The 26,308-nt window shown below is 57.2% G+C and overlaps 4 protein-coding genes across 4 annotated transcripts; 2 read left to right on the forward strand and 2 right to left on the reverse strand.

Annotated features, from left to right (window-relative positions):
- Positions 1 to 622: 622 nt before the first annotated feature.
- Positions 623 to 4,487, forward strand: VOLCADRAFT_42782 (uncharacterized protein; the record flags this gene model as incomplete). Its single annotated transcript, XM_002955564.1, has 8 exons — positions 623 to 669; positions 1,011 to 1,203; positions 1,690 to 1,819; positions 2,340 to 2,395; positions 2,552 to 2,661; positions 3,039 to 3,084; positions 3,376 to 3,522; positions 4,326 to 4,487. Coding segments are annotated over 8 exons (891 nt in total), but the record flags the coding sequence as incomplete, so codon positions are not given.
- Positions 4,488 to 6,523: 2,036 nt separating this feature from the next.
- Positions 6,524 to 15,777, reverse strand: VOLCADRAFT_106875 (uncharacterized protein; the record flags this gene model as incomplete). The annotated part of the gene is made up of 14 exons (XM_002955609.1): positions 6,524 to 6,677; positions 6,732 to 6,822; positions 7,571 to 7,765; positions 8,193 to 8,374; positions 9,544 to 9,737; positions 9,997 to 10,159; positions 10,778 to 10,937; positions 11,178 to 11,372; positions 11,808 to 11,938; positions 12,162 to 12,318; positions 12,591 to 12,715; positions 12,765 to 12,901; positions 13,456 to 13,665; positions 15,039 to 15,777. The coding sequence occupies 14 exons, from the start codon at positions 15,775 to 15,777 to the stop codon at positions 6,636 to 6,638; spliced, it is 2,721 nt and encodes a 906-aa protein (XP_002955655.1). The 3' UTR covers positions 6,524 to 6,635.
- A 398-nt stretch (positions 15,778 to 16,175) lies between these two features.
- nipA (NaCl-inducible protein nipa) lies at positions 16,176 to 18,024 on the forward strand. Its single transcript, XM_002955565.1, has 3 exons — positions 16,176 to 16,312; positions 16,869 to 17,066; positions 17,338 to 18,024. Exons 1-3 carry the CDS (start codon positions 16,310 to 16,312, stop codon positions 17,485 to 17,487), a joined length of 351 nt encoding a protein of 116 aa, XP_002955611.1. The 5' UTR covers positions 16,176 to 16,309; the 3' UTR covers positions 17,488 to 18,024.
- Positions 18,025 to 18,363: 339 nt separating this feature from the next.
- VOLCADRAFT_96541 (uncharacterized protein) lies at positions 18,364 to 25,119 on the reverse strand (the record flags this gene model as incomplete). Its single annotated transcript, XM_002955610.1, has 12 exons — positions 18,364 to 19,167; positions 19,482 to 19,588; positions 19,936 to 20,055; positions 20,423 to 20,490; positions 20,789 to 20,904; positions 21,166 to 21,255; positions 21,753 to 21,807; positions 22,354 to 22,393; positions 22,842 to 23,197; positions 23,753 to 23,871; positions 24,337 to 24,441; positions 24,853 to 25,119. The coding sequence occupies 12 exons, from the start codon at positions 25,117 to 25,119 to the stop codon at positions 18,364 to 18,366; spliced, it is 2,247 nt and encodes a 748-aa protein (XP_002955656.1).
- Positions 25,120 to 26,308: the final 1,189 nt, after the last annotated feature.

Consider the following 26,308-nt stretch of genomic DNA (forward strand, 5'->3'; position numbering starts at 1 on the left):
TGATTTGGCAAGCAATTGGTAGGAACACCTGGGGTTCCCCAAATATTCCTCAACCTATGGGGGGTTGGGGTTGGAATAAGGGGGGAACGGTCGTTGCCGTTCAGACGCCTTTGTTGGGCAGTTGGTTACCGCAAACAGTTCCGAAACATCACATGAAGCGTTGCGGCAGGGTGCACTGCTGCTTGCCGTCCATTACCAGATGCCAAGAAGCCTATCCCACACATGTATGCCGCCAATTACGGAGCACAGTTTGCCGTGTACCCAAGAATTAAGGAGGCCCTGGGAGGTGGGCTTGTCCGTATGTATGTATGTATGTGTGGCACAGCAGGTCCACGTTCATACTGCCTAATGGTCGGGTCCGGCGGCGAGGTGGTCCACCGATCGCCGCCGGCTCCCGCATGTTCACCTACGGGCCGTACATGCCGTATGGTGTCAATGTCATTCGATCTTCCTTCTATGCAATGCGCTTCCTCTGTCGAGGAGAGGAAAAGCATCTTGGACCCCATGGACTGTATTGCTTCCTATCATCACGATTAAGAGGTAGATGTGTGTGAATGAATCGCTCCCCAACAACTCCTCCGCACCACACCTTTGTCCTCCCCCCCCTTCTCCAATAAGGCTGGTGATGCCGCGACCCGAGGGTATGAGGTGCCTGCTGGTGACCAGCCGGTAAGAAAGGGGATACGGAGCAAAGACGAGGTTTTTTTTGGGGGGGGAGGCAGTTGGGGCAAAAGTATAAGGGGCGACGACCGCAGAAGCCCCTTGGTGTGGGTGGGAAGTAGAGTATAACCGGGTGGAGGATGGCGTACGGGTTGCAAGGGGCAACGACCGCTTGCAACAGCTCATCTCCATCCTCTCCAGGCCACACCCAAGAAGCCACCTACCCACCCGCCCTCCTCCATCCTCACCTAGCACCACCTACCGCCCGCCCTGCCCGACTCTTCTGCCCGCCCCCCCCGGCCGCCCCCCCGGGTGGCCGCCCCCCCCGGATGGCCACCCCCCGGCTCCAGGGGTCGCACCGTCAGTTGGTTGCGCAACGGTGCGCCGCTGCACCGCTTCCACTCGCAACTCCCGGGCGGCTCCCCCGCCAGTGCCGCCGCCGGTAGTGGCGGCTCAGCGACCGCCTCCGCCTGCTCCTCCCCCGCCGACTACTGCATACTGGATTGCATCTTCCACCCGCCCAACGGCACTTACTACGTGCAGGTGGGCGCGGACCGCGGACGGCGGCTGCCGGGGGGGGGGGCCGCCAAGGCGGTGGTGGCAGTGGTGGCTGGACGAGGGGGCGAAGGGGCCGGAGGGGCGCCCGCGTAGGTCTCGCAAGAGAAGGGGCTGTAACAATTGAAGAGAGGGCCTGGCTACGGCTGCGGCAAGTGCCGCGCCCACTGCTACCGTTCCGTTACGGCGGGGCCTCCCGCTTACCCTTTCCCGCGGGAAAAGGAGGTCCTAAAGGAGGTCTTAAGTCAGCCCCCTTTCCCGAGTTAATAGTCCTCGCCTCTCTGTTACCTTGTCACTTGCCCGCCCACGTATCTCTCCGCATTTCCTTCACCCGAGGTTGGGCCAGGGGACCCTAACCCTGCCCTTCTGCCCCCACGGGCACCGTACATGCACATCGCGGGGTCGTACGCGTGCGTATCTATCCCCCCCCCCAAGACACATAAAGCTCCCCAACACCCCTGCCCACACATAAAGGACCTCTTGTGCTGGCGCGGCTACGCGTTGTACGACACCGTGGCTGAGTTCCGTAACTACTGGCTGGTCAGCAAATTTCAGGAGGAGGGCCTTATGCAGCCACGAGGAGAGAAGACCCCTGACATCGGCGGTGGTAATGTAGGGGGCCTGGGCGGCGCTGATGTAGCCGTTACGGCTATCTCCAACTCCACTGCGCCGATTGGCGATGCGGACACGGATATGGGCGGTGCCGGTGGTGGCTGCGGCGGCGAAGGCAGGGCGGATGGGGCGGCAGGCTCGCAGCGGGGGCAGCAGCAGGTGCCAGTGACGTACAGGTACGGCAGTCGTCGTCTAACGTTTTTCGTCGCGTGGCTGATGAATTGCCTGTGAGAGGTTTTTGAAGAGGAGGGCTGCAGGGTGTTGTGTACAACACCGCCCACAGTCCCCGCTCTCCCGAGCAGTCCGCGGGGTTCTTTGTTGTCCGCGGGGCTTTCGGTAGCCGACTGCTTAGGGCAAGTTGTCGGCGGTGGCAGCCTGTGTAGCGAGGCGAGCAACCTGTAGCACCCAGGCTAACCCCTAAGGAAACCTAAATACCTGATGCCCCCATTCTGGCCCCGTGTACGTTTTGCCATCCGCGCGCCTCCGCCGCACATTGCTATACTGCAGAATAGTGCCGCTACCCGTACGGCCGTGCACCCTGCAGGGCCTGCGCACAGCGTACGGCAGGGTGCCGCCACCCCCTGCGGCCGCCGGGGTGGCAGCGTGCGACGGGATCGGCCCACGGGTTGATCCCGCAAATGCCGGCCTGCCTGGTGCATATACGGGCGTAGGAGGCGAAACGGGTCGTAATCAGGCGGCGAATGAGGAGGCGGAGGATTCGGAGCTGGACTTTGTCCGCGACGGACTCTACTTCCTTCATCGGCACGGTCACTACCGGCCCGGACCAGGCACCACTCCCCTGGCGCTGCTGTGGAAGGACCTGGGCTGTAGCAGGTGGGGGGTGCGGCGTTTGCTATTTGTTAAAGATACATTGTATGTATATGTATATGTATATGTATATGTATATGTATATGTATATATGTCCCCGGCGTTGTTCGCACACAATGCTTTTGGTGACGGGGGAGGGGGGAAACCCCCCTCCCTCGCAAGCTTCCGCTTCCCCATGCCACCATCATCTCACGCGCTGATGGAGTGCGGGTACACACACACACACACACACACACACACACGCCCCGTTTTGCGTTGTTTTCCCGCCCCGGCACTCCCGCGTGTGACCCTGCGTACGTCTCTTCCTGGAAAAACCGCAGTAGCGGGTTGTACAAGTGTACATTGCTACAGACCTCGAGATGGATTCGCGGATTGTACTGCAGGTACCTTCTGGACACGGACTCTACGGGCCAGCCGCTGCAGCACCAGGTAAACGTGGGAGCGCCCCGAGGGTGGGGGATGGGGGGTGGGAGCCCTCAGTAGGCAGGTAGGTAGGTGGGAACACGGCGGAGAGCACCGTACCCCGCGACAAGGGGCTCTGCGACCCGAACCGGAGGAATGGAATGGCGGCATCAGCAATCCAAAGCCCCTCTGGGTCACCGTTCCTGCCTGCATTTCCTGGGTTCTGCTTGTATCCGTTCTTTCTCTTACTGCGCTGCAGGAGCTTTTTAGTATTACCCTGTAATCCCCCTCGTTCTCCCACCCACGCACCCTCTCCAGGCCGTCACTCTGTCGTACCGTGCGGATCGTACAGTAGCCACCGAGGACGACCCGCCGGTGGTGCTGGGTCGTTTGCCGGAGGCGTTTGTGGCTGCTATGGGGGACAAGCTCAAGCCGGGTCGGCTGCTGCGGTTCTCCATCCGGCAGGTGAGCAGGGTGTGCAGGGGCAGGAACGAAAAGGGAAAATTGGGAAGGATGCCGGTCGACTGCATGATTGTATACGGCGAGTCGTATTAGCGTGTCGTTCGTGTATTGTGTTACACGGCCCCAGGCACTTCGTTTGGGGGGCTTTGCTGGTGGGCGGTTGAGTTCAGTAGTTCCAGAAGGGGTTTCGGAACCGTGGCAATTCGGCCCACTAACAAATGATGGTGGGTCGTATCTCTGTCTCCGTTGTTGTTGTGCAAACAGTGGCGTTTGGGATGGGGGAATTGCTGCCGCAGTGGAACGTATGGGAAGGTGCTCCTGTTTCCCAATCCCCAACCCTATCCTATCCCAACCGAGATTCGTCTCTGATGACCCCATTCACGCTCATTCCGTCTCCGGAGTGCTTCATTTCATTTACGTTAGCGTTGGATTTGGATTATTGTTATTGAGTTATTGGGTGAACCCCGAAAGGGGTACGTGCATAAGCGGAAGTAAGACGGGCCTAGGACACTGACCCAAGGGTCCGTGACATGCCTAGGTTACGTAAACGATATTAGACAGGTCCAATGGTCATCATTTCGTCAAGCAAAGTGTTTTTTTATCTGAAATACATATTGATGCCGTACGTGTTAAATTGTCGTACGTTGGAAAACGAAATCAGTCATGTGAAGTTGTAAAGTTGATCTTCAAAGTTGTTATTGAGCTTCTCGAAGAGTTTCCTAAACATTTAGAGTCTAAACATTAGATGAGGACCTACCATATTTTGACTTTCAACCCCTTTTCCAACTTAACGACGGCGGCCTCAGGGTGGCATCACGTTCCACGAGGGCCGCCCCGCGGGCGCTGACCTGCACTACGAGGGACCAGCCAACCAGCGCCGTGGCCGGGCGGACAGCTTCTCCAAGATCCTTTTTCAGAGACTGGCGCGTACAGCACCCATCACGGCATCAATGCTTGCGGCGGCCGTGACCGCCTCGGAGGCAGCGGGGGCGGCTCCGGCGCAGGGGGCGGGAGCTGCGGGTTGTGAGGATGATTCGGTAGCAGCTATGGCGGGGCCAGGATCGGCGCCGGGATTTGTGTGGACACGGGAACTAGGGGCGCTGTGGGGAGGTAATATGGCGGCTGAGTGATTAGGATAACGGGACGTAGAATACGGAAGTTGATGAGGCGCGCTCGGCGAGGAAATACACCTGGGTATCATTGCTGTGCACACCATAATTGTTCTCATATAGGTTCTTTATTTATCACTATTTGTAAAGCTGCGTTAGGCCCCTTGGAATCCTTATGAGCAGTGTCAGGTCGTCAGATTAAGTCATGTCGGCCGTGGGTGGTAAGGCTATGATGTAACCGCACGACGAACTGTCATTCCAACTGTGATCGAGGTATGACTTGCTTTAGTGTCGGCTTTCATCGCAACCGTCAGCTGCTTGCCCTGCACTCGAGACCCACATAAATTGAGACAATGCATAGTTTGAACCCAGCCAGGCATTGCGGTTTTTAACTTGATAACAATCTCAAGGTGACAAAGAGCGGGGAGACCTCACCGGTCACATACACATCACAATCACCGAAGCCGAACGCTATCGCACAAGCCGCCTGACCCCTCAGACAAGAAAGACAAGAAAGCTATGATTAGCAAACCCTGAAAAATGCACGACTGCACTAAAGCAGCCTTCCCAATGCACGTCTTAATAGCGTGTGGGAAAAGAATGATACACCTACAGCCTACGGAACGCAATTGGCGCACGCAGACCACTGCAAACTCCGTTGCCTACGGAGCGGCACTGTTTCACCTTTCACTACTGTACTGGAGGTCCCTACTATACCCTCCGCCCCTTGCTCTCCACTTACCTGCGGCCCTCCGCATTGCCCCCTGCACGCATTCAGTTCTTCCATCGCCAGTCAGGCTGCATGTTCCTTTCCATTCCCGACCTCCAAACCAGAAGCTCCTATAGATTACGCAGAAAGAGAAAGCACGAGAACCCGCACTCACGAAGCACAAGACCTGGCAAAGCATAAAGCTCGATACACGCACACAGATTACTACAACGCCAAAAAAGGAGACATGTACGTCCGAAGATGAAAAGGGACAAGGAAAAGCTACCGAGACCCCGCCCCACCAGACCCGCAGCGAGCTCTGAATGGCTGCAGAAGCAGCGCTATTTCGAACTTCAACCCGGGTGTAGTACGGCCGGTCGGACTTCCCTTGCGTTGGGCTACATTCGCATGGAAAAGCAAGAGTCACGAATCGCCGAGGACCTGGCAAACACGCAAACTGGACGTCGTTGGAATACTGGAGGTCGTTGGTCCACGGTCCGGTAAAGCAATTGTTCTGGTCCTCTCCTCCTTCCCAGGGCCACATCAAGTCTCAGTTCCAAGAACGCCGAGGGTTCGCGTGCAGCAATATACCCATCCATCCAAACACGACGCCCCAGGTGTCGTACCCCGGGACCGGCACAGACGGGCACATGCCAGACCCCTATATCCCAGATGCGGGTGTTCGTGTCCATAGGCCCGAAATGCCCGCGTAAGCAAAAACGCGCATACTTCCCTACGCGTTCATATCCCGCCCCGTTCATATCCCGTAACATTATGGCTGCATAGCACTTAAATATACGTACGCGCGCGCCGTCACCAAACTCATCCTACGTAACCAGTCGCAATGCACTGCCATCACGATCGTACAATGAGCACGGAACGGTTTGCACGTGCACACGCAAAAGGCATGGAATGCCTGGTTGGCATCTGACATGCTCCCCTGTCAGAACCGCCTCTCTCTCTCCCTTCTCCATTAACTTAAGCAAAATCTTCTCATGGAACACCCTAGAAAGAACCCACATGCTCACCTACACAGCCGCCAGCTCATTCGACCCAACACGACCTAACCGGCGGTTATGGGCCCGGCAAAAAGCAACCTTACCAGCGCCCCAGGAGCCCCGAGAAAACCATGGCTGAACAGCCTTGCGGCCTATATGCTGCGCATGTACGGCACTAGACCAGCTGTGCTACCACAGCGTCAAAAGGGCCCCTCTCCCTCACCAACCTGCCTGCCCTGTAACCCCCTCCCTCCGCACGCTAACTTACGCACGCGGCCCTGACACCAGCCCTGCATTACTCTATTCCTCTTCGATGGTTTTCCCAAAGTGCACACGGGCTTCCTATGCAGGTGCATAACCAGGATGGAGGACAAGTCGGGCAGAGGGAGAACGCACCTGCCGCTTGCATGCAAGCTGCATGACCAGCCTCTTGCAGGCTGCGGTGCAGCATATGATGGTGACGGTGATAATGCTGATGCTCAACGCCCTGCCAACATCCAGATGCGGTCGCGCAGAGAAGAGTAACCACTTGTGGTCTTCGCGTAGATAGAAGCCGTGGGCTGGGACAAAGCTAAGACCCCCCCCCCGATCTTAAGGAAACACATGTCTAAAGGACGATAGAAGACGCACGCGGCCTCCCCTCCCCTAACCTATACACCCACCCACACGCACAAATATTGTGCATCCGCCGTTTTCTCACTCCGCTGCGCTTGGGGCCTCGGTACTCCTCTCCGCCTCTTGCTCTCGCGCGCCATGTTATTATATTTATCTAAAGCCCAATAAAGCCCAACATGCCGCCTGCCGCGCGTTTCTATAACCTCCAGGTATGCTGCGTTATGTCCGAAGTCCCCTACCCTCCTCGCTCTGCAGCAAGCTCCCCGCAGAGCAAAGTCCCCGCAGTAGAGCCAACGTAAATCGAGCATTATAACCATTTGTAAGGTCACTGGAAGTCACTGTACCAGAATTGCAGAGCTGTGCTAGCGGGATGTCCGCCGCTGCTGCCACCGCCATTCGTAGTCCCCGCCAAGGGCCCTTACATCGGCAACACACATACTAAGCGCAAACCGCCCACCCCCACATGGAACAACAGCAACACCTCTCCAGATGCAGGGTCTGGATCCATTCGCTCATCCCTGCAAAGTCTGCTGGCCGCTGCCGCCGTAGCCATCGGAACCACAGCATAGCTCCCTTCTGGCGGCCAGCTCTGCACCCAGGTGCCCTTGGTTTACACTTACAACCGTTGCTTCTGTGTAAACTCCAGGCGCTTGTCATCAGGCACCGCCTGGTTCTGCGCCAGCAGGCCGGTCTTCTTCTGGAAGACGGCCATGATGGTGGGGTTGGTGAGCCAGGTGCAGGAATCCCCGAGGCGCATCATGTTGGTTTCCTCGGGGATGTACACCTGCCACTCCTGCACGTACTGACAAAGTGACCTGATTCGCGGCGTGGAGAGGTGAGGGAAGCGGGAATGGGTTTAGGGATGAAGGGGGAAATGCATCCGAAACCAGACAAGTTACTCATAAGAGCGCGCAAACGACGAGATTCCTCGGAAATGAATCCCAGAAGGGGAATAAGGGTGGATAGGAAGAGCCAGGGAGGGTGGAAGGGAGACACGTCTGGGAAGAACGCGGCGGAGCTGAGGTGAGGCAGGGGGTTAAAAAGAAGGCGTCTTGGCGGGTGTAAACATCGAGAGGAACGGGGTTGCGGGGACCTGGCAATCCAGGGGAAAAGGCGCACGGGTAAAGATTGGGCCGAAATCGTACGAAGACCTTCCCCCGGCTTTCTCGCAAAACCCATTCCATCCCAACCCAACCCCTCAAGCTGGGCACACACGTGCTGTTGCTGTTGCTGCACACTCACTTCAGGAAGCCCTGCTCGCAGACGGAGTAGAAGTCGCATTTGCCGGTTTCCACGAAGCTCAGATACTCATGGGGCTTGGGGCCGTGAAAATGGACCAGGAAGGAGTTGGGATCAAAGTCGTTGTACGGCTTCGTGTTGAAGGCTTGGTTCAACATCTGGCTGCGCAGGTCGTGCTCGTAAAACTGCAAGGCGGTCGGGGGGACGAGGATGTATTGGCGGTTGGGGGTTGGAGGCTGGTAGCAGGCACTAGGTGGTGGTAAACGTAACGAGCACTAAGGAACAGGTGTGTTTGGCTGTTTGTGTGTTACGGTCCGGCGCAAGGTAGGGAAGTTTTTGGGGAAAAAACATAGACTGATTGGCGAACGCGCTCCCAACCAAGTATAAGTGTTGATTTAAGCAGCGAAGGAGTTGGATTTGCATGCGAGATAGCCAGAAGCGCAGCTCCTCCGTCATTCGCCCCGCCGCATCCCCGGACGTGCAGGCATGCACAGACGCATGTGGGTGCACACACGGCCCCGTCAATATGCCGCTGCCGGGACAAGGTACACACGCCATGCCGCCATCACACAGCCTGCCTGGCCAAAGCAGTCGCAGAAGGGCTATCGGAAGGTGGGGGGAGGACAGCAAAGAGGCTCACACAGCTCTCCCCCGTCCTCCCCGTTACACGGAGAGCCGCCCACCCAGGCAGCTGCAGGGGGGAACTCCGTTGTGGAAACGTGCGGGACGAGGGCTACAACAGATGTGGCGCCGGCCTTGCCGCATGGACGAGCGCCGAGGCGCCGGAGGCTTTTCACACCTCCAACGGAAGGCGCTCTTTGGACGCTCTGAAGCGCCATCAATCAAGCTTTGATGCCCCCCTGATATTGTACAACCACACCTTCGCTCACGAACCCGCCTCCCTTCCCGCAGTCCTTCCCCACTTCCCCCTCAGGCGCGCAGCAGTGACAAAGACATACCCTCACTGGGGCAGTGGTACGACAGTACGAAGTACGGCTGTTGTAACACGGGGCAAAGCATATGGCGCCGTTACGGGGGTCTGCCTCTGAGGTGCGCACTCCTCTGCGATGCTACATATAACCTTATAGTTGTTGTTGCGAAAGCAAATTAAGGAAAAGCAACCACCACCATAACTCCGTGGGCTGCATTCTGTGAAAAGTAAGATTCACAGGAAGACACCCACCACCAAAAATGTAAGGTACGAAAAGGCATTAACGGCAGTCGAAACCTTCCTTCTGGTGTTTTCTTCTGTTATTAAAGACGTGCATTTGACTTCAGTCATGTGTAGTTGTGCGCAATGGATACCTAAAACAAGCTAATCGTACACCGCAGTGCGGTGGTGATATGTCAGTACCTTGTTGATGATGCCCTGATCCGCAGGTCCGTAGTTGGGGTAGTAGAGCCCGTCATCGTTGTCCAGCATCATGGCGAGGAAGGCCTTGTAATTGCGGCGCATGGTGGGCAAGTTGGCCATGATAATGCCAGCGTTGTACGGGAACATCTTGTAAAACTCGTACGACATGGACACGGAGCGGGGCAGCGGCAGGCCTGCAGATCAGAGGAAGAGGAGGAATCATGTGCAAAGACAATAAGCAGGGTATGTGCGTTAGGACGAGTTGGGATGCGGCGGGGATGACGGTTGGGAGAATGAGAGCAGGAAGATCTGGGCACGAGGATCCCTTCACGGGAGGTGGCGGCCGCAGGAGGTGATGCAGGCGCTATCGCAAGGGGAGGTGTACACCAATGCATATTTGTACATGGTGCTTATTTACACCTTGAGCTTCGCGCACCCAGGCACCACACCCACCAAAGTCGTCCAGATGAATGGGCCTCCTAAAGTACACGTCAGCATCCGTGTACAGCACGTACGTGTACTGGTCCAGGATGGGTACGACAGGCAGATCCACTCTTTGGAATGTGGACACCAGCATGTCGGGGTTCTTGTACAGGTGGGAATGCTGCACGTTGTCCTGTTAGGAGAAGAGGGGCGGGGAGGGGGAGAACGGGGAGGAGGGTGAAAGAAAGGAAAAAGACCGCGACATAAGACAAACGAATTGTTCTCAAATGGCGAAAATGATGAGGCAGAGACGACAATGGAGGGAGGGAGGGAAGGAAGGGAGGGAGGGAGGGAAGGGGCTCAACATCCAAAGTTTAGGCGGGGCCGGGGCGGGGCGGACGTTGCGGGAGTCAGAAGCTCAAGAGTCGCGCCAGCAGCCGTCCTCAAGGCTTCCGCAGTTTTCCGGATACCGCAACAATAATGTCCCCCGTCACCCCCAATCATGTCCCCGAAGGACCCCTAGGGGTTCACAAGGCGACCGGGGTACCGGGTTTCTTTTTTTCCTTCCTCTTCAAGCCCAACGTCAGACGCCATTTCCCTTCTTCCCCTTAAATAAGCGGGCTGCTTCCGAAAAAGACCCCAACGCCCACACGCCGTCTGGCAGCCACAACTCTGAAGGCGCAATGTCCGCCTGTGCGGTAACTGGTACGGCCCACCTCCTCCAAATAATTAACAAGCACACTTTAAACCCCACACGCTCTCCCCACGCCTAGCATACACACACATGCATGCACATTTCATCCCCACCCACCTTCATCCTGGACTCGGCCTTCTTGAGCAGCTCCTCCCGCCAGCTGGGAACGTGGCGGATCAGAGTCACATTATTGTCAACCAACCAGCGACCGATGAGGGAGCTGGTGTTGCCGTCAAAGATGCAGTACGGCTTCAACGAGTCAAAGTGCGCCGCGGACCTGCGTGCGCACCGAGGCGTTGCATTGTTCTTTACCTTTTTGCTGTTTGAATGTTTTAATTTTGTGTATCTGCTTTTTGTGTGGGAGTTTTAGCTTGACCTCAACTTGAACCACAGCTTCAGCTCTCGCGCTAATGTCTTTTTTATAAAAGGCTATGTCAGACATGCAAACCAGCCCATTATCGTTCAACCCTGGAGTGGTGTATCCCTCCGTGCCCCGGGGCCCCTGCAAGGCCCCCACCTGACCGCAGCCTTGAGCATGTAGTCGTACTTGCCGCTCCAGCTGTTGTACGTGAAAACCCAAGGTAGCTTGTGTACAGGCAAGTACGGCGCCACCGGTATGTTCCCCCCGTTGTAATAGGCGGCCCAGAGGTCCCGATGTCTCCGCTCCAGGAGGGCCAGAGCCGCAAACGTGGACACACTGTTGCCAATGAACCTGTGGAGGGATGGAGAGGCGTGCGTGTGTGCATGCATGTATGTTTGGTATGTATGTTGGTATGTATGTGCATGTACGTGCATGTATGTTGGTGAATTCAGCCGAAAGGAGGAAATGACGCGGAGGACGCACGAGCACTTTGACCGAGGGAAGAGCGGTCAGACGCGGTAGGACAGGGAAAAACAGCCGAAGCCAGATACGCGACTAAGTCAAGATGATGTTTTAAGAGCCCAAGCAAACCCTGACGACGACGATGACGACGCGTCAAGATGCAAACGCGTGACCTCCTGCACTTCTCTGCAGCCCTCCTCCCCGCCCCCGCTCCTTCCCTAATGCCACAGCAGCCTCTCTCGCCTCGCACCTCCCCCTCTCCCCCCACCAAGCGGGAACATCTTCCCCTCCGTTCCCCCCAAATCCTCCGGCTGTTCGGGATACCTGCTCGCTCCGAAGCCCACATAGTACTCCACCAATGCCTTTATCTCCCTGTCTGCGTTCCTCATAGCCTCCGGGAAGACGTCGTTGGAGGTGATGACCCGGTAGCCCGCATCCACTAACCTGCTAATTACCTGAAGAGGTAGACAGGTAGGTAGGGTGAGAGAGATGCATGGGCGGAGGGACGAGTTCACGCAGGGGGGAAGGCACGCATACATGTACACGTTGGCATCACGAGCAACCCCCCGTCGAACAGCCCGTCACCGACCGCTGACACCCCACCCAGCCACCCGCCCGAGGCATCATGGACCCAAAACGGGCTGATCCCCACCATTCCCTCCGCGCCATGTCCCCCACCTTCTTTGCCCGCTCCGGCTCCACATCGTTCCAGTATGACGCCACGTAGAGCGGCACATCGGGGCTGAATGCGAACAGCCGCAGCTGCACATCGATGGTCTCCGTGTTGTTGTAGCAGTTGTCACGAACAACGCCGTCGGGAATGCTGGTCCACCGCCTGATGGGCAGGTTTTGACGGATGGGTTGGGAGAGGAGGGCAAGACAGGGCGGGGCAGTGAGACGGGGGACGAGCTTTAGGCAAATCTTTTCTTCCCACCCAACAACCCTGCGCCCAGCAGCAATTGCGCCCTGAGCCTAGCTGCCTCTGGGCAAAGGGGCCCCCAACTTCCTCGAGGAGGAGGAAGGGGAGGGGGGAATCAACACCATGGAGGGGAGGCACGATAGCCGCGTTGCTCTGTTCTGTTCCGTCCTTCTAAGTAATGTTCTCACTTGCAGTGCTCCACCCAGTCGTTCTCAAGTCGCAGGTGCAGGAAGTTGTACTTGGTGGCCGCCTTGCCCTTCACCGCGCCCAAGTGCTTGATGCCCCGCTGCATGCTGTCCACATACGCGTACGGCTGCGAGGGGAGTGAGGGTGATCATTCAAAAAATTGTAAGAGTACCCACGGGGAGTCCATCAGTCATTTGCAAGATGCAAATATCAATGGAGGATGAATGGGAACAGGGCACAAAGAGGGAATAGGGAAAGGAGACCAGAGGACTCTGACAGTAGAGGGAAACGGCCTCAAGGCAGGCGTAGAGAGCTGTGCGCGAGGAGGAGCACACAGAGGCAAGGGGCGGACTGGTAGGGTATTTCCTGGCAGGTCGAGGCAGTAGAGGACGATGGGGCTAACATACCGCGAGGGAGGGGCGGTGGGGGGATTTTACACCGGGCAAGCCTGAGAGAGGACTTAATCGGGGGGTGTTGGGCCGTACGCACGCATGCATGTGCACTGCGCCGTTACTGCCTACGCCTTGTGCCGAGAAACCACCACATGTTTGGGCGTCAATGCTTGCCTGGCTGGCGGCGGCTGGGGAGGCTTCCATGGGCATCTCCTGGCTGCCTGCCTGTCATTGTGTCTGCCTGCTTTGTCTGAGTCTGTCTGCAATGAGACCAACAGCGCTTTGCCACCAGGCGCATTTTTTAAAAGCCCTTCGTTTGCTTGGGACGTCGGCAGTGGACTATCTATGGTCCATAGCTATCGTTTGTCGAAGGTGTTTGACACCCGGCCAGCCAGCCAGCCAGCCACCCGGCCTCCCAGTTTTGTATTCTGGACAGGATTCCATCCATCCACCCCTACCCCACCCATTCGCCCACCTACCTGTGAAGCCGGCCTCAAGGCATCCAACACGCCCCATATGACAGGCTCATCCTGCCGCTGATTCATCTCCCCAGGCGTCATCTTGAACAGCGGACAGTCTATGGAGAGGTGCTGCAGGTGGCCGTACGTGGTGGACAGGGCACCTGACACATTTGCGCCCACGGAGCTCAGGGCCACCTCCGTGTAGGCGCTGGGCCGCGGAACCTCTGAGGCAGGTGTATGGGTGAGGGTGTGGGTGTGCGGGAGGGATGGAGGAGAAGGGGAGGACTTTTATGCAAGAAGTGGAAATTATAACTGCGAGCTGTGTGTCGTGGGGAAGGAGATGTTAGGGTCAGGGCAAGCAACACAGACGTTGGGACATGGGAGGGGAGATGGAAACACGAACCTGATGGAAAGTCAAGTGATGCAGAAGTCCAAGTGGGCAAAGGGTGCAGCCAAAAATGCGACCCATCAGCTATCGCAGGCGCATAATACGCAGACAGCATGCACACAGGAAGACCAATGGCCAGATGGAGATGGCGATAGCTAATCCAACCACCAGCGACTGGCTGGTTTATCGCATGTATCGACGCTCAAACTAACATAGGGGCTCATGCGAGCACTACAATACGAGGGGGATTGTGTAAATGGTTTAAATGGCCTGGTAGGCGATGCAGCCACCACCAGCGGCGGGAGCGGCGCCTTGCCCTGCCACTGGGGCTCTGCAACCCCGGTATCGACGACTGATCCAGACCCACATCGCGCCCTGCTCTCCCAGTGCTCCCTGCTTTGGCAACCTGCCGACGATACCTGCCTGCTGCCTGACACAAGTGAATATGTGCAGTGTATCTACCTGCTGCCGCTACAGACAGGAAGCAGGTAAGCAGTAAACACCCACTCATGCAACGATGGTGTGTAGATATACATCCGCGCCCGCTAAACAACGCACGCTCGCAGTCGCACGAGTGCCGCACTCAGCAGCTTTTAATCGCAACGTAAAGTTCCCCTCCAGGTGGGAGTGTGGCTGCGGAACCTTTGCGGGTGGGAGTGTGGCTGCGGAACCCTTTGCAGACAGGGTCCTGTAGGCCCCGCACGCTAATGTGTGCAAAAAGCAACTAGACATCCTGGCTTGTCCAGGTGCCTAGCAAGTGCCTGCTGATGCCGTTTACCCATCGGATAGGTAGGGGCCTTACTAAGCTGCACGGACTTTCTGGGCGGGTAGGTGTGGGAGCTGCAGCTGCAGTTGGTGTGGATGGAGGGCCCCGCTAAAGCTTAAATAGGCATCTAAGCTGCCCGGCTGCTGCTTTGGGTTCACACCGTCGTGGCCACCCGGCGCGGGTTGGATAGCCACCCATGAACGAGGGGGCAGGTCCTCCCTCTGGCATGGTCGCAATCCTCGGGCGGATAACCACCCACTCTCTAAAGGTAAGGAGAGAGGGGGAATCCCAACTCCAACCGAGTCACGGCCAGGTGATTGTGTGGTGACCCACATCGCAATCCATGATCAGGCACCCGACCCTGACCCAGATCGGGATCAAGTGGTCTGGACAGGCCCCGCAACCACCTTAAGACAACCCATTCCCCATCCGCCGCGACGCACCGTGCGGCTCCAGTATGCGGATTCCGGCCTTGGCCAGCTCGTACAGGAAGAACGTCAAATCGTACACATCCTCAAACGGTACCTTGTTAGCACCGTGCGCGATGACGGTGGCATCGGTGCGCTGAATGCCGTCACGTAATAGTACCGGCAGTACGGGGGTACGCCCAAGCCGCTGCGCCAGCAGTACACCGTACACAATGGAGAGACGCTGGTTGGCGAACCCGTTGCACACCTTGAAACGGAGGGTCTGCGATTTAGGCGGCAGGGTCTGCAAAAGCTGCGCTAGATCATCGCGTGACGGCGAGAAGCGGTTCTTTAAGATGCGCTGCAGGTCCTGCTCCAGGTGCACGAATTCTTCGCGAACACGTCTGGCTAGGGAGGGCGTCGGCAGCCCCGGTGTCGACGCGGACGTGTGTTCCAAGTTCTTCCTGTGAGAGTTTTCATTATTGGCAGATCCGTCATTTCCCTTCCAACCCTCCGTGTTGCGCAGGTCGTCGACGATGTGCTTGGGTCGTGCCGTCAGGTGGTCCCCGGCGCGCGGCCATGTCAGACACAGCAGCACCAGCAAGGTGGCGCCAAGCAGCGCGTAGACCCGGTATGATACTAATCTGTTGAAGATGACGCGCAGCGTCGACTGTGTGCAGCGTGATGGTGAGTTGGAGCGCGACCTATCGCGAAATGAGCTTCTTGTCGCCCGCACATCCCGGCCCACGCGGGAGGCCACACGCAAGCGGCCCATCACTGGGCCTCAACTGGAAAACGTTATCAAAAGTCCTCCAGCAAGCGACTCTTTATTGTTCAAAAGTGTGTCAGACAGAAAGAGTGGTGCTTTAGTGCCCGTGCCTAGCTCGTGGGTCTAGACCAATAGGGACAATCTCTGATGAGAAACTAAAAAGGTCGAACAATGCGCTCTTGCTGACTGGTTGGGCCACTCAATGATCGAGTTCAATTGTTTGGCTCACTATAATGTTCTCACGTATTCTCTCACACACGTAGACTGCCACAAAATGTATAACCTTTAGTAACGATGTATACTGCGTTTAAACGATGTCAGTCAGCAGTATATAAGCCGTACCATTGCCCGCCCACCTAGAGTCAATCAGTATGCTACAACGTAGAAACTCAAAAGAAGGTTCACATAAAATGGAGGATAGATTGCCAAGAGTACAGTGGATTACAGGTTTGTTGATGGCCTTTTGCAGGCGACGAGGAGTAAAGGATTTGTTCAGGCCCAGTAAAATTGCAAGGATTGGAACGTCAGAGCGGAATTCATGGTGCGTTATTGAAAATTAGCAAGATCCCAGCCTTTTTCCGTATTCAGTGGGCACGCACGTAGTCACCGTTTGGTGCGTCATGGCCGACTTAGCTCGAAGCTTATCTCCTCAAAAACCTGCCTGGTGTTCCATACAAAAGGAACTACCAAAATACCAAGCCGCAGGGCGAACCAAGGGTCGCTGCGTATGTCCTGTGCGCTGACGCCCTGAAATGCAACGAATTGTGTTGCGATGTATTCGGTTTATGGTATAATGCTAGTGTTTTGTGAGACCAGCAACAATCTGTTGTTATTGCTTGCGGACAGCTTGCGGACTTGGGGGATTGCGACGCCGGCGCACTGCAAGGCAACATTTGGCAAATACAAAAGTATGAGGACCGGTGGCAAAGAGTACGGTGGTTAGCGTTGTGTAACTTTAGGTACATTTCATGGGATGTTCCGGGATCCCTCATTGACGACCATTATAACTGTCGCATCGCAACCTGTCGCAATGCAGTAGAGAAACAGGTCAACCGCATATCCTCAGTTGCTCACAGCATTTGAACTGATTTTTGTAGGCTACATTTTGTGAGGACGAAGTGCTGAAAATGCTTCGTTGTGTCGCTCAGAACGTCAGCCGGCTAGCGGTGCGGCCACCGGCCCTCTCGCGCGGCATGGCGTTGGAGGGCACCAAGTTTGCTGAGGGTGAGAAAGCGATTGAAGACCTCTACTTCACCAAAGAGGACCAGCGTCTCATGGCAAAGCTTCTCGTCAAGGTACTGAGGCGTGGCTCTTTGAAGCAACTTTAACAGTAGGAAATGTTTGAATACAATTATTGCTGGTTTGTATGGGTTGTGGCGAAACTACAACGCGATCAGCCCGTCGCCATGCGCAACCTGGGAAAGCGGCATGTATTTTATCGCTTGTATGCTTTGCTTCATTTGCAATACGTGCACCGGTCTTTGGGCCGATGTCGGAACAATTCACGACACGCGTTGGCGCTGCGCACTAGGCTGCGTGAGTTGACTTCGGCTATCGTGATTGCAGGTCAAGGAGCAGTCGGACATTGCGGACAAGCACGCAGCGGAGGGCGTTAAGGCCGCGGAGATGTCGGCGTTGAAGCAGATACTTGCTAAGGTGGACGTCCCCAAGGATGTCATCGAGAAGCTTATCAAGTGGAAGCACACACATTACTGAGCTGCGAACAGAGTGAACGTTCTCAGCTGGCGGGATGCGCTTCGGGTTAGTCAGAAGGCAATAGGCTCTGCTATATAGGTCGTGGTTGCGGTGGTGAGGCGCAGCGGCTCTATAGTGCGAAAGGCCGGTTGGGGCACGGTCGCACCCCCTGCTCGGCCATGTTGTTCAGTGCAGCGCAGGGAGAAGCGGCATGGACCGACTCAGACACCTGAGGAAGACGGCCCGTAAGCTGGTACAGTAGGACTACCCTGTTAGCGCCGTGTGTGTTTTCTATCCATGGTGGAGAGTGCCGGTACCCGTCCTGGGAGCCCGACGGTGAACGTACCGAAGAGAGCAACTTGCAAGTAACTTCACAGATGTAACACGCAGGAGAACAGGCCTTGCCTTGCCTTGACTGCTTGATAAAACGTTGCGTTCAGATTCGGGAACTGTGTTGTGCTGTTCTGTTTTGTGGAAAGGTGAATCCAATGTGCAGTAACGGTCGGGTTGGTACCAAACTTTTATCGTTCTAGGTGCCGTCATTAAGACTACACCAGGATGCCGTTTCCCTGTACCGCCTTTCTCAATTGTCCAGTCGCTGGAGGCGCTCACGCAGGGGAGGGAACCCCGCAAGATAAGGGGAAGGAGAGAACCACCACATGCTGGCAAAAATAGTATACGTTTGTACACACGTTTCTCGCTGCTGCCTTATCAGCAAGGTCGCATGTGGCGGCGCGGCCGCATACAACATACCGGCCAGCAGTCTTCCGCGGCCGGCAGCAAATCCTGACCTTTTTAGACGCTGACAAGCCCGCTGGATTAGTAAGGTACCTTCGTGAACGCGCGGAGAAATACGATAAGTCCCACATGTTTTACGGCAAAGTCATCATCGCCTCTTCATGCCTGGAACGCGCTCTCCGATAAGCCACCCCATTTTGCACGTGCCGACACAACCCTAGCAGTATAATCCACTCCACTAGCCTCCGCCAGCTCTGCAAGCGACCGCTCCGTCCCCAAGCCCCACACCTGCCCCACCGCCCACCCATCCTTGCTATCGCCCTCGCCTCCCACATCCCTCCGACCGCTGCTTGCTATCGCCGCGGCCACGTCAAAAGCTTTTAACCCTACCCCATGAAGGGTGGTGCCATCGGCCACTCCCACTAAGGCATCCGCCGCCAATGCCGAAGCGGCAGCAGTAGGCGAGGCCTTGGCGCCGGACCGCAGCACGTACAACACACGGGACTGGCTACGCTGACGTGCTGCTGCGGCAGCCGCCTCGGATGTGGCAGCCAAAAGCCGAGGGCAAGCTGCAGTCGTAGCGGCCGCTGTGCCGTTTCCCGGTGCACCTGCCGTCACAACCCAGTCCTCGCCGCTTTCACTCTCCCTATCACTCCTTGCCGAACCCAAGACTGCACCACCCGCCTGCACCTGCTCCACTTGTTCTCCCTTCTCCTCCTGCTCGTGCCGTTCCCGCGCCTCCGTTCCCTGGCCCTGGCCCTGTTGACGGCCTTTCGACACTTGCCCCCTGCCCCCCATCAAGTCTCGTTGATATGTGTGTTGACGGGCTGACCTCTCCCACTGGTGGAACGCCAGCGGTACAGCTGGAGCGAACACGTCCCAGCCCCGGGTCCACATACGGGCCAGCATGTAGGACTCCTCGCCGAAAAACAGGTGCGGCAGGTGCAGACAGTACGGCACCTCCTGTAGTCGAGGAAGTTGCGCGGCGAAACGGAGCATATGCCGTCGAAGTGTTGGGTGAGAGGGGCGATGGTGGCCGAACCCATTTTGGTGCGCGGAACGGTACATCGGGGGATGGTTTATGGGGTATTCCCAAGGCGTACACACACACACGTAGACAGACACTCGAAGTGAGAGGAGGACGTAACCTCGGTTTAAACATTGGAGTGGATGGATAAAAAGAGTCCAGGGAAGAAAAGCACCGCATCGTGTCGTGGGAAACCTGCTAAGTGAGAAGAAAGGAGGACGGCCCACGGGTCAATCCTCCACTGCCTCACCTGCAGCCACCGAGCCCGGGTAAAGCTAAGTCCAGCGGCCCAAAAGTAAGTGGGAAGCGGCGCGGCCGGTCGCTGTCGAAGGACCCTACCCATGGTACGTAGGAAGCCTGACGTGTGTGCAGTACAATGGGATAGTAAGAAGTTTGTAAGGTTGGTTGGTTAGTTGTTGGTTGACACTCCCCAAACCTCGAATAAAGACGGCGAGGCGTACTGGTTTGCTTTGTCTCCGCGTTCTGGCTATGTCCATGAAGGACAAGGCGCAGCACCCTTATGCCGTAGATTACCCAGCGGGAGGAAAGTAAAAGTACATCTTACGCGTCAGGTGATGGACAGGGCAATCCAGTGTTGTCTGTGTAAATCTACAATAATATTACAATAAATATTTACAATATTGAGACAATCCAACGGGTGGACGAGGTCAAAGCAACCCTATGTTTTTCATAGACGCACCCACCATCGGGTCCAAAGCTGTTGGCGCACAGCAGGGTGGCGGGTGCGGAGGCCTCGTCCGGCACACTGGCCGCCGCACCCGCGCCACTGTAGCCCAAAGGGTAGGTGGACAGCACAGCCTTACCTGTGCTTGTGCCGTCGAAGGATTGGTAGGCAATGGGGTGGGGTGGGGGATATATATGATAAGTGGAGGAGGGACGAGCTGGGAAGGGTGCATAGAAGGGAGCGAACAAACAGAACAGAAAGAAGAGTCGCAAGCAAGACAGGAAACGGAGTGCAGGCGAAGGAGGCGAAGAGGAGTGCAGGAGGAGGACGACGCCAACTCGGTGTGTAAGGGACGAGGACGTGCTGCTGCTGGTGCTTCCGCCACTGCTGTCGCTGCCCCAGATGCACGCAACAACCCCGGAACACACATTACCTTGCAGGTCATCCCCTCCCTCCGTTACCCCCCCTCTCTATCCCCCGACCCGCGGCGACCAGGACGGTCCCACCTGTGGTCGACATCTTCTCCGCTGCCTCCAGCTGCTGTATACAAGCGGTGTCCCAGCCGCGAATCATCCTGACGGCGGTTGGGGCCGGGCGGGCGGGCAGGGGGGGGGTATCATGCCATGGAGGAAGAAGCAAACGATTAAGTGCCGCTGTTAAATTCACCTAGCTGCTGCTGCTGCAGCCCAGCAGACGTTGCCGGAGGGCCCACCAGGTCCTTCCGCGTTGCTATTGGGGAGCGGAATGCTTAGTAGTAGTTAGACTGACCGACCGACCAACGAACCAGCCCAACTACCTACCCGGCCACTACCCCTGGAGCCTATTCCTATTCCCCCAGCAGAACCTCACGTCTCACATCTCACATGTCGTACCTCATGTGTGAGTCAAGCTGCAGTACGAACTCCTCCCCTGACCACAGCGATTGAGCAAGGGCGCGGGCCTTGCAGGGCCCTTCAGCGTCCTGGTACGGCAGTACGACCTGCCTTACCTGCAGAGGTAAAGCCGGCGTCAATCCCGGGGAGGAAGGAAAGCAGGATACGGCAATGTAGAATACGAAAAACCAGCTGTACATGGTATGGTTGCGAACGCAGGAGGGGACGGAGGGACGGTCAAAGGGAGGCATGGGTTCGGCAGCAGGAGGCTTGTCTTGGCTTCTGACCTGAACTGACTGCCTGCATCATCCCCCCAGCAAATACGCACACAATGCAGTTCAAGCTCTGCTTCATCTTTATATATCCTTGCGACCCACCCCAACCCACATCACCACCTGGCTCAGCCAGTCCGGATGTGTTCGTGAGCCAGCCACAGCCGCGAAGGAGGACTCCGTGTTCGCGTCGATCTGGGTGCGGAGGGATGGCAAAGGTGGGAAGAGGACCGGGACAGGGATAAGGCCGGGAAGGGGGCCAAAATGGGACAAGAAAGGGGGGAGGCATGACACGACACGCAGCCAGCTCGCCACCGAAGATGACACGCTGTGTACCACCGAGTGGAAGGCGGTAATCCCCCCAGGAGGGATTGACACGTGTGTGTTTCAGCTCTTGGCCTGAACCGAATAGCGCGAACGAAATAGCAGGAATGGATGGTACACGAATAACTAACTAAACCGAAGCAAGTGCCGGCGGCTGGAGTGTGCGCGTGTCTGTGCGTGTGTTTGCATGTCTGTCGCAACTAGAGGCACATATCACTGCACGGCCAGAGCATAGGTGGAGGAGCTGGGGAGATCATTCACCTCTCAGCTTTCTCCCTTCTTTCCATTCCCTCTGTCGGTGTTCCCAACCCCTGATGGGGTGCTGCCGGCCCCCTAGGTACCCCCAACCCCCCCTGGATCTCATCCACCTGCCACACGACGCCCACCCGCACTCGCTCCGGATGGTCCGCCTGGCTGAACAAGCTGTGCAACGTCCAGGGGCCCTCCGGGTCGCGGTATGCAGCCACGGACACAAAGACGAGCGCAGCAGCAGCAGTAGTAGCAGCAGTAGCAGCAGTAGCAGTAGCAGCAGCATTCGTAACGGTGGTAACCTCTTTCTCTTTCTCCATTGCCGCTACCGTACTGCGCGCAGCTGCTGTTTCTTCTGGAGCCGTCATCTCCATCTCCTCGCTGCCCTTCATCACCGGATCAGCCGCCTGCGCCTCTACCGGTGTCGTCGGCGCAACAGCGATAGCAGTAGCAGTAGCAGCAGCGTCATCTTGTGCCGCCGCGACAGCCCCGTGCGGCCTGCCGCTGCAGCCCCCGCCGCCGCTTCTGGTGTCGCAGCCATCGCTGCCCAGTGGTGCCACGCCGCCTGGCTCCGAAGCCCCAGGCCGTTGGTCAGCCTGCGATGACGGTGCCAGCGGCGGCCGCGGCGGCGGCGACGCAGCTACGGGTTGTTGCTGCTGCTCCTCGGTTGCGGCTCTCGTTGGGGGGGGTAGTTGATGAAACCAGGCTGTTACCGCGTACCTGGATACGGTCATAGTGCAATGCCATGCATTGCGTTGTACTGCGTTGTGTTGCCATCAGGGCGGATTGCGGTGCATGAGGAGGGAGGACGAGGAGCGATGCAGGGCCTTATGTTGCCCCCGTGCGTTTTCATACCTACGCACGTACATACGTACAGAAGACGATACCGACAGACGTACGTCCGCTGGCGGTTCGGGTGCAGCCAAGCCTAACTACAACTCAGGCATGCCGTTAGGGAGCTAGGAGCTAGGACAGAAAGCAATAAGCCGCAGCGATTGTTCCGTTGGATAAGCGGCGTCAACAACCTAGCGGCCCTAGCGGTAACAAAAACGTAAAAGTAGTACTAGCAGCATCAGCAGCAGACATCCCCCTGTGATGTTTGTGGGCGGACATACACAGAACCGCACTTGCAACATCAACTAACTTTCAAACTGCTCACACGTGCCGAATTTCATAACTGCCCACCTACCAAACTACCCAAACCCCACCTAACCAACCCAACCAACTGCCCAACCAACCCCACAACCTGTTCCGGAACGTAGGTAGGACCTCGTGGGAAAGGTGCGACTCAAACACCACCAGGCGACCCCCCAACGGAGCCACCACAGTCGCCGGCTCGCCCATCGCCAGGCCGCAGCCGCGGAGAGGCCCCGTGTACGGCACGTTGTACAGCGTCAGGCAGCCGCCGTCGACCTGTGGCTCCCAGTACGGTTCGTTGAGGTAGACTATGGCTGTGAGGGTGCGTGTCGGGCAGCTGAGTGAGGCGTCGCAATGTCGGACGTAGCGGGTCCCCCCCCCCGGGTAGCTCGCTAGCTGGAAGGTGGGTCGACCGCCCACAGAGTAGCTGAGGACAATGTTCAGACGGGTGAGGAGGGTGAGACGCGTGAGGGTGAGGAGGAAGAGGAGGAAGAGGAGGGTGATGAGGAAGAGGAGGGTGAGGAGGATGAGGAGGGTGAGGAGGAAGAGGAGGGTGAGGAGGAAGAGGAGGGTGAGGAGGGTGAGGAGGGTGAGGAGGGTGAGGAGGAAGAGGAGGAAGAGGAGGGTGAGGAGGAAGAGGAGGGTGAGGAGGATGAGGAGGGTGAGGAGGAAGAGGAGGGTGAGGAGGAAGAGGAGGGTGAGGAGGAAGAGGAGGGTGAGGGGGGACTCACGCGAAGAAGAGAGCAATCCAATGTGGAGTGTACTGCCGAACTGCCGAAGAACGTCCGAGAACGTCGGTGGGGAGAGCAGGAACAAAAACGGCGGTAAGCGATGCCGGACAGACAGACAAACAGACAGACAGGCTGACGGATAGATAGATCAGACAGATAGCGCAGAGCCGGGAACGCGAGGATGTATGGGTTCTCGTTGTCGCCTAATCCTCCGCTTATCTCCTCCCCCCCCCGCACCCCTACCCACTCACCCCTGTCTCTCCAGCTGGCTCCTCAGCGCCTCCATCCTCTCCAGCAGTGCAGCCAGCGGCCCTCTACCCGAGGAAACCTCCTCACAGGGGCGCAGCCACCGCATGATATCGCCGCGGGACTAGGGGTGTGTGGGCCAGGCAGGCGGGGGCGGGTGGGAGCAGAGGGGGCCGAGGGGTTGGGAGACAGCGGCATGCGGGAGACAGGTCCGCCCGTGGGATGGCCGGTTGGGGGCGACATGGAGCCAACTGCCAACTGCCAACTGCCACCAGACATCCAGAGCACCAAACTGCTGTACTGGAAGGGGATGTGGGACTGTGCGGACTTTGATTGATGGCCATAAATCATGATGATGGCGGTTACGGGCGGGGGTTGGGGGGTGTTGCGGGGTTTGCCGATCTCGGTCTGTATGATCTCAGATTCCCGCCATCCCCGGAGGGGAGGTCTCAACGACAATCGTAGCGCCGCTAAAGTGCGAGCACCATTACTCAACACGACGCGTCTGTTAAGCATCAGGGAGAGGAGCAGCAGGGTGGGGACATCCCTGCAGGGAGAGGGGGGGCTGAACTGCGCACCACCGACCCACCGCCGTGTCCACCTGCCGCCCGGCCGAAGCCAGCGGCAGCGCACCCCCAATGGCGGCCTGCTGGGCGCCCTCAGACAGCGCCTGCTGGGCACATACTAGCGCCTCCTGCGTGCGGCGTTTGGGCAGCATGCGGGATTGTAGGGCTGTGTGGAAATGGGGATATGCGGACCGGGAATTTTGCGGATGGGGTTGCGAGCAGAGGGTATATAGGGACGGGAGCGTGCATGCGGTTGTGTGTTACTTGTGTACGGTGTTTTAACTGGGTGCCGGTTATGTGATGAGCTCGCTTGAGCTGCGCCATATGGTGGTGATAACTCGAAGGACAAGAAGCGAGAGTGGATGAGCGGGTGGGGGATTTGTTGCGAGCAGCAGCGGGCCATGCGGGTGATGAGGCCGGCGAGATTCAAGGCTCCTGGGGCCCCCAACGTGGGTGCCGGCCCCAACTTGTCGGGTGCGACCCTTGGGCCGGTGGAGGGACGCCAAAGGGCCGCAGCAGATGAGAGAATGCATGCGTACCTTGACATGTTTTTGAGGAATGAAGTCGTCCACGATGCAGACGCCTGCCGTCAGTCGGATTTCCGGCAAGATTCCATGTGCCGGAAGAGAAGACTTTGAGCGTAATGCTTCAACATGTCTGCTCAAATCCTTTGCATGATTCACAGCCACCGGACGCGCATCTGGGGGAGTCGTCGTATGCGGACTAGAGCTGTTTCCGCACACCGCTTGCAAAATTTGACGTCTAACAGTATCAGGCAATAGATTAATTCGTTCTGTGAGGTCCATATATTTGGACTGCAATTGAGGCACTGTGTAAGGGATTTGTGTTCGTTACCGAGTACGTATGGTTTGTCTTTGATCGGTACGACTCTGTGTCGTGCAAGGCTTTGCCAGACTATTTAAGGCATTCCTACACCATTATTTGTAAGCTTAGTATTCTTCTCTTCCTTGTCTCTCAGTCAGCGATTGATGTCGGGCTCTGCAGATCGGGCAAGTTAGGAACTAATGCTTCCTCCAGTCGCCAACTGGAGCCAGTTCCTTTCATATGGTATCGAGTTATGGTTCAATCCTGCCTCGGTCCGTATTGGAGCTGTTTTCCCATCGTCACTGCTTTTGCACTTCGCGCCACCGCACGATCGTTTGTTTGCCGGCCCGTGTTGCCGGTCGTTCACCCGCATCTCGTAACTACCGGGTTCATCGCTCTTCGGTACTGCATGTTGATTAAGTCCTCGTCCTGTAGTGTAGTACGGCAAGTGCGGCGCGGGAGGAGCAGACCGGAATTGGCCAGAGGACAGTGACTGATACGGTAGTGCGTTACAAAGATTAGCTGGGAACAAAGCGCTGAATCCAGACAACGCTAGTTCGCCAGTCAACCGTGCAAGCAAGCGCAAGTCAGAACGTCGTCTGTTGGGGATTTTGAATTGTTTAAATAGAGACTTACTTTGTATTCGGGACCCAGCTCAATAGTAAAGTAGATAAGGCGATTTGACGTTGCTGGCATATCGGTCGCCAGTAACAGCGAAGTGATGGCAGAGCGCGAGCAATCGCGCGGCGGAGGCCAAGAAGGCTTGGAGGACATCCTCCAACAGCGGGACGAAGGAGGACACCAGAATGGCGGAGCACCTAGTTACCCGGAGGGGGCCGATGCGGTGAGTAACAGACGCCAGCTATTGCTCCGCGCGGTCAGACTGTAGGCACAGCCAGCCGCCGCAAGTTCTGTTATATCAAAGGCATGGGAGAGACCGGACCCAGTTTTAAAATAGCGGGAAAGGGATGCGCCGCCGCTGTTGTTTGACCAGGCTGGATTAGAAGCTACGGGTCAGGCTTAGCTTATGAAGAACACGAATCTGTAGACCGCGAGTGGCCGACTCAGAGTATTAGTGCTCGTGAGGTTGGGTCCGTTTCCGGTGGATGGCGCCGCGGCAGAGGGGTAGTTGCTTTGAGATGGCGCAGCGGGGTCTGTTATCCCAACGGG

Source organism: Volvox carteri, assembly GCF_000143455.1.
Source record: "Volvox carteri f. nagariensis unplaced genomic scaffold VOLCAscaffold_53, whole genome shotgun sequence".
NCBI classification, from domain to species: domain Eukaryota; kingdom Viridiplantae; phylum Chlorophyta; class Chlorophyceae; order Chlamydomonadales; family Volvocaceae; genus Volvox; species Volvox carteri.